Source organism: Cinclus cinclus, chromosome 2 (genome assembly GCF_963662255.1).
Source record: "Cinclus cinclus chromosome 2, bCinCin1.1, whole genome shotgun sequence".
Taxonomy (NCBI): domain Eukaryota; kingdom Metazoa; phylum Chordata; class Aves; order Passeriformes; family Cinclidae; genus Cinclus; species Cinclus cinclus.
In genome coordinates, this window is record NC_085047.1 from 100716296 (window position 1) to 100729223 (window position 12928).

Genomic DNA, 12928 nt, shown 5'->3' on the forward strand with positions numbered 1-12928 from the left:
ACACTGACTAAAATCACTGAGTTCATTTAATAATAACTGAGTTCATTTCCCCACTGACTTATGTTAGTCCAATGTTTAGCTTATGCATCGTGTCATGCAGATGCACAGTCCCACAGACAGCCTGCACTGTTCTAAGTAGGCTCTTTCTTGAGTATTAGTATTGACCATATCCTATCAGGGGCTGGAGCTCTGCAGTTTGTACCTTTTCTCCATCCTTGACAAACTCCTAGGTTTCCTGCTTAGGAAAAAAAAAAAAAATATCAAAATTATGTCTAAGAAAGCCAGCAGACCTCAACTTTACAGAGCTCCTTTTTTTCTTTCTTGGCATGTGCTGCTCTTTTCTTTTTTTAATGTTGTGTTTCAAGACTTCCTGGAGGCATTTTGAACAACAAAGATGTGGAGTACAACAGTTAAAAAAAAAGGCCTGCTAAGGTCCTAAATTTATTTGAGGACCTATACCATAAAAACATGTGAGGTTGTATTTAAGAAAACAGATGCACGAATGATCTGCATCGATGCAGAGTAATAATATTTTGTGTGAGAAGGCAAAAAAAAATTGATTGAAATCTATATTTTGCTCAATCTGCCTGCATTTCACTCTGTACTCAAGCATGCTTACAGACCCAGGAAATATACATATAATTACTTTCCTTAAGCCCCAGCCTCACAGTCTTTCTCTACAGTAGGACATAAACCTATGCTTAAAGCTAAACACATGTAAGAATTCTTCTGATAAGGAATGTTTTTCTGAATTAGGGTCACAGACACTATCATGGCAAGTGCTGCATAAATACCAATGGAAATTTTCAACATTACCACTGTGTCTGGGGCCAGGACAAATGATTAAGGGACCTCTTGATAACCTTGCACTGTTTAATCATCCATCCTCTCAGCAGCTAAGCAATGGAAAGAAGGTAACAGATTTATCTTGCCAGGGAAAGCAGATTGTAGCTGCATAGCACAGTGGTGATTCTCTTAATGCCATTGTATCACAAATTTGGCTGCAGGCTTAAGATAAGGTCAGACTAAAGCTTTCAAAATTAACCAGTCTGGGGGGTAGAAGTTTTGTCTCAAAATGAGGGCACCTGAACACAAAGGTTCACATGGACAACACACAAGGACATTTTGAACCTTTATGCCAGCATTGTGTGCTTTACACAGCTATAACTACATTCAGTTCAAGAGAAGTTAGGTAGAAGACAAAGACTTGATGCAACCAGAAGGTGAATTCCCCCTGTTCCAGTGCTGCCTGAAGGCTTATCTCAAAACCAGATTCAAACCAGTTTAAATACTAGGTAGATGATTCATCACCACAAGAAAATACCGAGGAATTTTGCTTCTATGTATGCTACACCTGAAAACAGCCTCCTTTTCTCTTCCATGATTCTCTTCCTAGTCTGATTCTATGATTCTATTCACCTGAATGGATATGAACTATTTATCTGAGAGTCCTCTCATAGATAATGGAGAAAAAATAGGGCCACTGGGTGAACATTCACCCTATTCTAAAGCCTGTTTAATTAACTGCACCTCCAAAATGCCTCTTCCTCTCTACTGATGCTGAAGGATGAATTGAGAGATTACAAGCTTAGCTGTAGGGAGGGGACCTGAATCCCACTCAGCTAAGAGCAGTCAAATGAGATTAAATAACCTCTCCTAATCGTAAGCACAAGCAATTTATGAGGTACACAAATATAACCATCCAGGAATTGCAACTGCACCAGGGTCAGAAGGACCTGGGACTGGCTTAAGACCAGCACTGGCAGAGGAAAGCACTCCATTCCCTGCCTCAAAGCCATGGTGGAGTTGCTCAGCCATGCTGTGGCTCACTGCACACAGACTTTGAGCTGATGTGGCCAAGGAACTGCAAGGGAGTTCCTGTGGAAAAGTTTGGTTCTCTCGTGGCAGGAAAATGAAGCAGCTCCTGCCATTATGATGCCAACACAAAGAACTGCATTTTCCTGGTAAGGATAACAAGCTTGTGTGGAGGTTTTGCAGTAAGAAGAACTCTTTTGAGGGTTTTCATCATCAGTAGTATTTTTAGCATTATTGTGTCCCCTATGAGTTTGGAGTCGGGTACAAACACCAAATGAGGAGATGATACCTAACCTGGTGTCTATAGCCAAAGCAAAAGATACCAGAAAAGAGAGGAAGGCATTCATTCAAAGGGATTATCAAGGAAACACAGATTTGTTCAGGGTGACAGGCTATGATTTTGAGGTAGCAGGGGCTCAACCATTGCCAAATTTTATAATAAAAAATATTGTCTGTAATACAGTATCTTGTATCCTTGGGGTGTTGCATAACAGGTAATAAAATAGTGAAAGAGTCTTCTGCAACTTGAAAACATGAGGCTTGGAGGAGTGACTTACTTCCCTATCAACAAGCAACTGCATCACCCCATAAATATCTATCATGAGGCATCTAACTCTGCCACATGTCTGACATATATTAGCATGCAGAAATTTTATCATTACATTGTATTTCATTTCTGAGGAGAGAAATAGCATTTACTTTTCAACAGCTCCAGAAAAATCATAATTTTGATTCTCTGTCAGCTATGAACTTCTGATATATGATGTTGTATCCCTGACTATATTTGTTCTGGAAGCATCATTGTACATTATTAGTGCACAAATAAGCTATTTTTAGTTTCAGTGAACATGGCCACAGGGAAACAAAACAATTAGATATTTTGACTTCCTACTAAAATTGTTCTCTGAAACATGATGGGCTTGTCATGAGATTTTAAAGTGGCTATTACAGTCTTTGTCACCTCAGAAGCATGGATGAAGTTTCAGGCACATGCAGTACTTCACTCCACCTTCAAAATGTTGTAAACAAATATTCAAATCTCTTCTAAAAATGTTTTGTCTCACTCAGTTCACTGCCTTGTCCAGCCTGAACATTTATTTGATCATCACAGTCACAGCATTAATAACCTGAAGGGGCATTCTGTTTATAGTGGGGACAAGTTTAGACCCTGTGAGACAAATTTCCAGCTGTCACTTTTTAAAAAGGGTGTTTTTTTCCAGTGAGAGAGCTGTATTGAAAGCATACAGCAATGTTGTCTGAGTATATAGCAAAATATGCAAAGGGATGGAACTTCTTCCCTGAAGAAGCTCAAGGACTGAAGAGCAGGCACAGGAAAATTTTACTTCCCTCACCCACAGTCTGTGCTAAACCTCTCTGCAGTCTGCCTTGAAAGCTGGAGAATGCTGGGCTTGGCTCTGCATCCTCTCAGGAAAGGGTGACTGTGTGATCACAGCACTCCATCCTCTAGTCCTGTGTGCCATGGCTGCTGAAAAAGAAACTGCATGGAGCCCTGCCCTGTAGGAATAGCAGTGTGGAGATGCCAGAGCACAGAAAGGACTGATGGATATGTTACTTGTGGGTTTGGGAGGAACTAAAAATGTTCAAACTAATAGTTTACCCAGGTGGTGTATGAGGTGGCAGAGGGCTGACAGGGAGACATTGACCTGAGACTGTCACATTTCTCCCTGATACATTTGTGATGTTTGAGGGGCTCTTTTGCTGAAAGCTTGTCAGTACATCACCTGACTGAGACACAAAACCAGAGGAAGAGGCAGCTCTAGACTGCTCCACCTCATATTCAATGTGATAAAAAGATTCCTCCACACACTCCTTCTTGAGAGTCTGTCTTCTTGGTGTCCAGTTTAACTTCCACTGAAGGAAACCTAATTAACTGCTTTCTAAAATTTGTGGTCAAGGTGGTGATAAAACAAAACAGCTTATACTTTAGCTGAAGATGATACGTTTTCACAAGTAAATCAGATTAACTTCTCTGGGGCTTCAGGAGAACAGCTGTTTTTTATTTTGAATGGCCTTTTAAATTAGAATAGATCTTTTGTGGTACTAGAGCAAACAAATCAGACTTCTTGCACTTTGGTAGCATGCTTACATTATAAAAATCCTTGGAATGAGACATTTTGGTTGCTGTATTCTCTCTTGAATAAACCTTTTGGTTTATTTTATTATTTTATTTATTATTTATTATTTATTTATTTTATTATTTTGGTTTTATTTTATTTTTATTTTTTATTTATTGAAAGCAAATAACTGAAAACTTCAGAATTGGACATGGTTTTGTGGAAGCATGAATCCAGAATATTTCATATAATTTTTCATGTCCAAAGCAGACACTGATAATATTTTATCAAAATACCTCTCAGAACTATATGCTTTTAGCCAGTTAGGTCTTTAAACCAAAATGAGGCAGGTTTTTTTCAGCCAGCAAACATTTTGAGTATCAGCTACAATTCTCATTAAACAGATGTTTCTTCCCACAGCCAGGTGTTTTGGCTCTCATGGGAAACATCCTCCAATTGTGATTTTGAAGATAACAACATCCATTGTGCATCAGTTTGCTGGCGGTAATGGAAAAGATGGAGTAGCAGATGAAAGAAAAGAGTTGGTCTGCTAAGGTATGGATTTTCTTCTTGTTCAAGCCTAGTCAATTACATTGAGAGTTTACCTTTAGGTCCCTGCTACAGTGATCAGAAAAAGTACATTCATTTGGTAAGTGAAAAAACACAGGTGATTTGTTATAAATGTCCAGTGTTATAACTCACTGATATATCCTAAATTCTACTGATAACTTTGGGAGTCTTACAGTACATTTACCAAGCTTCTGCTAATTGCTTGTTCATATGGTCTTGCATTGCTGCAATGTGTTGAGGCAGATGTGCTGCTCAATACCGAGAGCAGATAGAACATTATCACTTCACTGTACACCAGGTTAGGTGCTGGCCCAGCACAATGACAGGGTGTACTCACCAAAAATAACATATTAAATGTGTTTACATGAGCGTGTCCAGGCTGTAGTCACTCTCTCTTGATATTTGTCCATTCTTTGGAAATCACTGGGGTTTGGAGAGTGAGTTTGGAACGGCTCAGTAGCAGAGACCTGCATGAAATCAGATGACTATGTATTCTTTTAATATTTGAAAATATTTTTTACTGTGATGAAGGGTCCTTCAGTTAGTGCTTTCTTTGGTTTTTGGGTTTTCCCCAAGACACTTTAATAAATGTTTTGGAAGTATGACTAGCCAGTCGGACAGCTGGGTTTCAAAATGTCACTCACAAAGCAAAGCCATTGCCAACACTGAATGAACTTATGTTACCCCAATCACATGCACACATTTTCCTGGAATTGTAGTTTTTCTTGAGTAATATTTCCCTAGCAATTCAGAAAAGTATCCTAACATGGTTTGAGTCACGCTGCTAACTAAAGTGAAAAGTTTTGCCTGTCTTTGTGGCACATTCTCTGTGTGCAAAGCGACATACGACGCAGTAACATGATGCAACTTTTTGCAATTCGACGTGACTCAGATAGAATTCCCTCCCCAGCTGCACTCAACAGTGACCGCCCTGCAGTCGGTGACCGTGAATTGTCAAACCCAGCAGAGCCTGCTTCCCATGAAATCATGGCTCTGGCAAACCCATCCTGACATCCCGGGAGCGAGGATGGCGGCCGCCCCTTTCCCAGCCCGTTCATGTGGTGCCCACATGGCACTGCCAAATCCCTCCAGTCCAGCTCCACCACGTTTGTGCTCAGCACGACTTTGTGGAAGCAGAAGGACCCTAGATGGCGTCCTACCACCAGCTGAGTGGTCCCACACCTTAAATCACATTTGGGCACAAAATATTAAAAAAAAAAAAAAAAATACGCAGCTGTCCTTCACAAAGGAAGGAAGATGAAGTTTTCTTAATGCAAGAAAGCTAAAATAGCTTGTGCAATTGTTCATTGGTACAGAAGCCCATATATCACCAGGATGTTAAAAAATATATTCAGCTTGATATTCCCATGGGCAAAGGGGGTCTGTGCAGCTGTAGTGGGGACACTCAGCATTTTTTTTTTCATTCCTCAAATGCCAGCAAGATGTATGATGATTTGCAAAGCGTGCTGGGGAGGAAGGAAGCAGGTGGAGAAGTAGATAAGGGAATTGCCCATAGTGAGAGGAATAAGAAATTTCTCACAAATAGTGTTTCTGAAGGAAAGTTACCATATCAGATTTACTTCCCTGCAGCAGCATAGCTCAGGTCATTTTTCCCCCTCAGCAATATGGTCTCAAAGCCAACTCCAAGAAAGGGCAAAGGCCAGTTTTGTAACTAGACTTACTTGCTCTTAGAGAAAGGCCTAAAAGAATCACAGATCCCACTGTGTGATAACTATAAAAAGTATTGTACAAGGGGGTTTTTTTGTTTGTTTGTTTGTTTGTTTTTGTGGGAATAATAGTAAATGAATTATCACCTACAACTGTACCTTATTTATTTTTCCCAAATACCAGAGTGGTGTCCACTGGAGATAAGAAACAAGTAAACCTTCTTTGGAATAGCGGCAGTGTTGATCAAAACAAAAACTGCAAACATCATGGCAGAGGTCCCACAAGCCAGAGTTTGCATCAGTTTTTTCCTGCTTTCAGGCAGATCTTTTCTCTGCTTTCCTCCTGTGGGAGCCTACATTTACACCAATGCCTGTGGGGAGAAAGCACCAGCAGGCTGCAGGAAACAGAAACAAGCAACAGTTGCTGAGCCTGACCTGATGGCTTGTTTTGGTTGCTTTCAAACCACTAATTAACAAAACGATGGCCCACTGCCCTCTGAACCTGCCTTCTTGCCTTTCCTTGGTTTCACAGACTTTCACATGAGTACAACTGATGGCAAAATGTAATTAGTGCTTAATTTCAAATAATCCGATAATTGGATTTCTCAAATGCTGCATCTGATTAATCTACACAGTCTGGTGTATTTTTCCAAGCTCTGCTCTATCCTCAGACATTAAAATCCTAGCTGAGATGGACTGGACTGGATCAGCAGCTGGGAGGCTTTTTTTTTTTTTTTTTTGCTATTTCTCATGAGTGAGAACTGTTCTTGATAAAGTAGCAGGGTGTTGGTAGTTGCCTGTCCAAATTGATAAGAGCCAAGGACTGATGCTGTGTGGCATGATAAAAATACAGAATTGTTCTACTTGCCTTCAGTGCACCTTGTCAAGACATTAGCAGATAAGTCAGAACAAATTGTCTTTCCTCACAAGTTCCCTGATAGCTTCTGTCTTCTGAAGGAAAAACACAACCATTTCTGCAGGAATGCTCTAAGTATATTTTCACACATTTTTGGCTCGTTGTGCCTACCAGAGACGGTAATCACAGAGAATCAAAAACAGCAGACAAAACTGGGAGAATGAAATATTTCTGAAACCACAATCTCATAATATTTGTTTAGAAGTGTTTCCTAACTTTGAAAGGAAGCTGGACTTGAGGATAAAAACCTAGTTTTAACAGAGAAATTGTTCCCAAGGACACTTCAAGTTGCTTTTTCTAGCAGTTGAGCACTTTGCTGGAATTTCAGGACTTGCCTTTGAGGAAGAGAGATCCCATGACACAGATTTGTTAGAATCTAACTTTTCTAGAAACTGAGCAACATTTGCAAGCAGATTTTAGAAAGGTGTGTAGATCTATCTGACAAACAGCGTCTGTTATAATTCCAGAGACAAAATCTTACAGCCAGCTGTGCTGCTCAGGATTCCTCACAGAGCTCTGTTTCAGCTGTACAGACAGACAGACTGCAGCTGCCTCTCGGAAAGGAGATGTAAAGAGCTTCCTGATTTCTTCCACCCATGGTGTGATGGCTCTCCAGTATTTCCATGCCTTCCCAAGGGCAAGGCCTTTTCCACTTAGGTGGTCCGGGGCCTCAGGAGGATGGGGAGGTGCTGCTTCACTCTCACCAATAGACAAGGACTATGTACCAGCTGTGTTTGGAAAGTGGCTTCCCGCACAGTGACAGGAGGAGATTAAGAAAATCTGTTTGAGCAAGAACGATCACTCAAGGCTTTAACCATGTTTAGTGCAGAAGTAAAAAAGATGTTGCTGTGGAAAAGGAGTGCATGTAAAAGACAGCAGCTATGTTTACCTCCCAGTTAAGCCCACCTAACACCTCGGTCTTTTGGTCAGAAAGCAGCTTTATACTTCAGGGACACTCCTCAGGCCAATCCACCGTGGGCTTCTCTCTAACAAAACCCAAGGAGGGGCTCAACATGGGGAGAACATCTCTGCCAAAGGAAAAGGGTCTGAGTCTGTTTAACTTGGAAGTGACCAGTTGTTCCTTTCTCTTTCCTGTGCCCCAACGCTTTATTAATAATGTGAAGCAGCAGAATTGAGGAGGAAAGCAATGAGATTTTAATTCTCCAAGATCAAAACTTGCAGCATCATTAGCGAGGCTGTTTTAGCGTTGGAAAGGAGAAGCAGCTCTGATGGATTGTTGGCTTTTCTTGGCAAAAAAAATTTGCCTCAGCCCTGATGAATATAGGACATAGCTCTTCACATCTAATTTTAAAATTCTGGAAAAAGTAGTTTATGTCTGTTGCTGCTCTAGGAGAGGAAAAATGTGAGGGGGAGAGACAGAAAGAGAGACAGTGAAATTTGTGGTTCTCTAGCTGAGAGGCTCCAAAATGTAAGAGACTGTCGGGACAAGAAGTTCAATAAGGAATTTTAAAAGCATTTCCTGATGAAATAAAACTTGAAAAAAAAATAATTCTTAGTCTTCAGAAAACCCATGTGGAAATCTAATTCTTCCATGGGGACTTCATATGTTGGGTTGGCATCCTGAATGAGCCACTGGAGGGCAAGGGCCAGCCTTGATATCAGAGTTCAGCTCTGGAGCCAAGCCCCGTTGGACACCTGTGTGGCTGTGCTGCCCCTGCCTGAGGCTGCCCACTGCTTCCCACCGTGAGCCTGTGCTCCAGTTGTGCTTCTGACTGCCAGACATTCGATGTTCAGGCTGAAACTTTCCATACCAGATGTCTGCCTCAAAATTATTTTAGTAATATTTTTGCTTTTCTCTGTCAAAATGGTTTGATCACGGTGGAGGATGAAGCTCCTTCTTTATCCATGCAAATTTTTTTTCTGTTTTCCTACTATGAATCACAGATGTGAATTTTTGACACCTGAGGAATCTTTTTTCTGGCTCAGATGTGTCTACCACTATCTTTGAAAAAAATCCACCCAGATGTGAAAGCCTCCAAGAGCAGCAGCATAGCCCTCCCAGGGCTTTGCAGCAGTCAGGTCCTGTGCTGGCTCCAGTCCATTTGGGAGCAGAGCACGATATGGATGCAGGTCCAGCCTATGGGGCTGAGAGCACAGAACCTGCCCTTCTTCCCCTTCAGACCTCAGGGGTCTGGCATCCAAGGACAGGAAGCTGCTGGCTTTGCCTCTGGGAGGGGAAAGAGATGAATACTCATGGAGGAGAGCAGGACCTGGCCAAGGAGGCTGAGATATCTTTGGAGATCAGAATGAGAAATGGGTCAGGAAAGGGAAAGTTGGGGCAGTTAAAAACACAGGGACAAAGAGGGAAGCTACGGATGGAGAAGGGAAGGGGGAACCATGGTCAGATGTGACTGAAAAACAAAAGTGCCCATTAGGGCTGTCTCTGAGGAGCTTGGACAAAACTCCTGAGGGTCTGCAAGAGAAGAAAGATATCCCCATCCAGGAGGAAGCGAGAGGGAAGGAGGGTGACACTTGGGTAGCACAAAAAAAAGAGACCAATTAGAAAACTGCGTCCCTGAGTCCTGGAAGTGAGGGAACACAGCTCAAGTGCTGGGAGTAGAACAGGTTGGGAATGGGAATGGAGGGAGGAAGGAAGGAAGAGCTCTGCCAGGTGAGGAATACATGTACATGGTGGGGACAAGGGTTCATGTGCTCAGAAGAGGATGGAGTTTTTGAAGGGTTAGGAAAAGCAAACTGCCATGGAGATGCTGGATCACGGCAGCTTGTACACAAGCTTTTTTAACATTCATGCCTTTAATCGGGATATCTGAAGGGGAAAAAGAGAGTATTTAAACCCTTAGCCCCCTGAAACTCTATTGCATGGTGCCACACTGACACCACCTGATGGTTTAAAATTTCAGGTGTCCTGGGCAGAGCTCACCTCCCTTGGATTCATATAACAGGGGGCAGAGGAGCTTGCTGGTGCTTAACCCTCCTAGGTCTCATTAGTTGTGTATTAGCTGCATCCTGACCTTGTGGGGTTTTATCCAGGCAATGCTGCCATTGATCTTAATGAACTTGAAAAAAATAAGGTAGGGTAGGTGAATGCAATACAGCATTTATGTGTACTGCAAATTTAATCAGGTGCAAATGGTAAAAATTGTCATAAGCCTGTGTGCCATCCAACACTGTAACATGAAGTGTTGGTGTGTCTCCACATATGTACACACACAGAAACCCACAGGTCATACAGGAGAAAACAACCCAGAAAGCCAATGCTGTATGTAAAACATTAAAAGAAAAACAAATATTATAGGCAAAAACCTCTGTCTATACCAAAAGAGCCAGAACAAGCAGAAAGCCACTCTTTTCCTTTTGGCAATCAGCAGCCAATGCAAGTGGTGATACAGCATTTGAGTGGGATACATTTCTGAGTGTGACCTATAACATTCCTTTAGGATAATCTTGGAAACTCTCAGTGAATTGTTTCAAGAATAGTAGCCTGTGGCTGCTAAGTTGGCTGCTTGATGGCAGTAACCAAATTTCATTGAAACTAATCACATTTGTACCTATGTTGGATGGACAGTCCTATCACAGTAAATGAACTGCAAGCCAGTACAAACTAGCTAGAAGAGCTTTTGCATTTACTCTAGGCAAAGTGGATATGGATTCAAAGTTTACAATTAAAGGGCCTTCTAGTGGTTTTACTATTGTACTGAATAAACTTGCGTCCCACGTGCGGATAGAATTATCAGCCCTGCCAATTATAAAATGGTTACTATTCTGTATTAGAAAGCATGGTCTGGTTTAAATAAAGTGATTTGTCACGCAGTGCACAAAGTTGATGTATTAAACAAGGCTTATTACTCTGGTCTTAATGCCTTCAAAGAATTGATTGCTGAGGTTGTAAATTAGAAGCTTGTGAGCAGTCAGCAGGCATCAGTCATCCTGAGGCACACATTGCTCACCACCGACTTATTGGGCTGGCAACAGCAGGCTGCAATTAGGCACACAACTTAGCATTTCTTCTCTAAAGCACAGGTCAGCATGCAGCAGGCTCACAGACTAGTGTGTGGTCATCACTTGCAAGCAGGAGGTTTTCTGAAGTGAAAACAAAAATATTAGCTTGTTTTGCTCTGCTAGTGAAAAACAAATAATTTGTTCTGGACCACACACTGAATTAATCATTTTTGGACAGACTGCATGTGTATAAACTTGTTCCAGTTTTTGTTGTGATTTTTCTAAATGATTGTCCTGGATGTTCTCACACTGTCTCAAAGTCAGATCTGAAAAATCCTACTCTCACACTGAAGCTTCAGCTCAAATTTTATTTCATGTACTATATTCAGAAGAAAAGTTAATTTCCAGGCAATGTGCTCTATCATTACTAGTTGCTGTTTATTTTAAAATCCTACATAACTTTTTTCTAATGAAGGAAAAGAAAAATGTTTCTCTGATATCTGGCAAATAGTTAACAACTGATGAACACGTGTTTTTACAGGGAAAATTTCAATGCCAGCATACTAATTCCTGCAATTATAGATACCTGTATTTACCAAATATTCTAAATACTCTGAGTCATGCTTCTTTTTCAGATTTTTCTTTTATTTTTCATGACTGAAAGTAAAATTTTAATTCAAGAACAAACTTTACAACAAGTACTTAACTAGTAAAAAAGTAATAAAATATTAAATAGAAAATGTGGATTTAAATTAGTTGTATATTCATTTTCCTCTATGCTTGCTAAAAATCTTTGCAGGTAAACCATCACCAAAGAAAAAAACAACAACCCATTACCAAAACAGCAAGAAACCCACTACCTTGCACATTAAATGTAGCTAACTCTGGAAATTTTTATTTTTAAGAATCACAGTAAATAAAGTTCACTTACCTTCACAGATCCATTCTCATAGTCAGATCCTTGCAGCAGATGTAGAAAAGAAACTATGAAAATATTCACAGTTGCCCACGGTTTGTACATTCTGATGTTTAAAATCCACAGGTTACTACGCAGTCGTTGTTGTACAGCTTGAAGTGTCTGTTTCAAAAGGCATTTCTCTACCACCAACACAGAAAAGCTTCCAGAATTTCTTTCATAAACTCACAAAGGATTCCAACATCTGAGAGTAAGTATCTGTCTCTTTGCTGCTCAAAACAATTGTAAGTTCTTCTAGAGAATGTAATTTCTTGGAGCAGATCTTAGATACACTTGAAATAAAATCATGATAAGGTTTTAAATAGATATATATCTGTATGTGTACACATACACACTCACAAGCAATCAGGTATGGATTCCAGTTAGTAAAGTAAATATATCTTCCATCAAGACATAAAGAGACATTCAAAATCCATCTGTGGTCCAGAAAATGTAAGAAATCTGCTCGATTCTGTGCTCTGTGTTACAGCAGGCTTTTAAGATGGTAGAGTAATGGCCAGTGTTTTGAGCCGAGAGCTGTAATCCAACTCTGTATGAAAACTTTTTTCACAACCTTCATGGAAGCTTGCAGAAGCATGTGTCTTAAATCTGATACAGACTTTGGCAGCAACACAGGCAAATTTTGGCTCAAATCCCATTTTCTTCCTACCAATAGCATAGCACTTTTTAAACTAACTGATGCAATCTAGACTCCCATTATTTTAAAGAAGATTACCTGAAACATGAAACTTCAGCACACGTTCTTACACCACACACATACTTTATGTTACTTCTCTGGGAAAAAAAAAAAAAAAAACCGACTGACTTTCTTTCATGTGTTCTATCTTCTGTGTCATAGAGATTTCTGAATAAAGTTTAGAAAGCAAAGTTAAGAACTATCCTGACAACAAACAAGACTTTGAATTTTTAAAAGAAAGCTCATGAAGCGACAGATATAAAAGGACAAGATCTCATTTTATTGCAACAGAACACAACTAGCATTTCTGCT

The 12928-nt window shown here is 40.4% G+C and overlaps 1 protein-coding gene across 1 annotated transcript in view; it reads right to left on the reverse strand.

The window, feature by feature from the left end:
* VEGFD (vascular endothelial growth factor D) overlaps window positions 1–11985 on the reverse strand; it is a 29626-nt gene extending 17641 nt beyond the window's left edge. Inside the window, exon 1 of the mRNA XM_062515131.1 lies at window positions 11896–11985. Coding sequence (XP_062371115.1) covers window positions 11896–11985 — 90 coding nt within the window. The remainder of the gene's footprint in view (window positions 1–11895) is intronic.
* Between the last annotated feature and the right edge of the window lie 943 nt (window positions 11986–12928).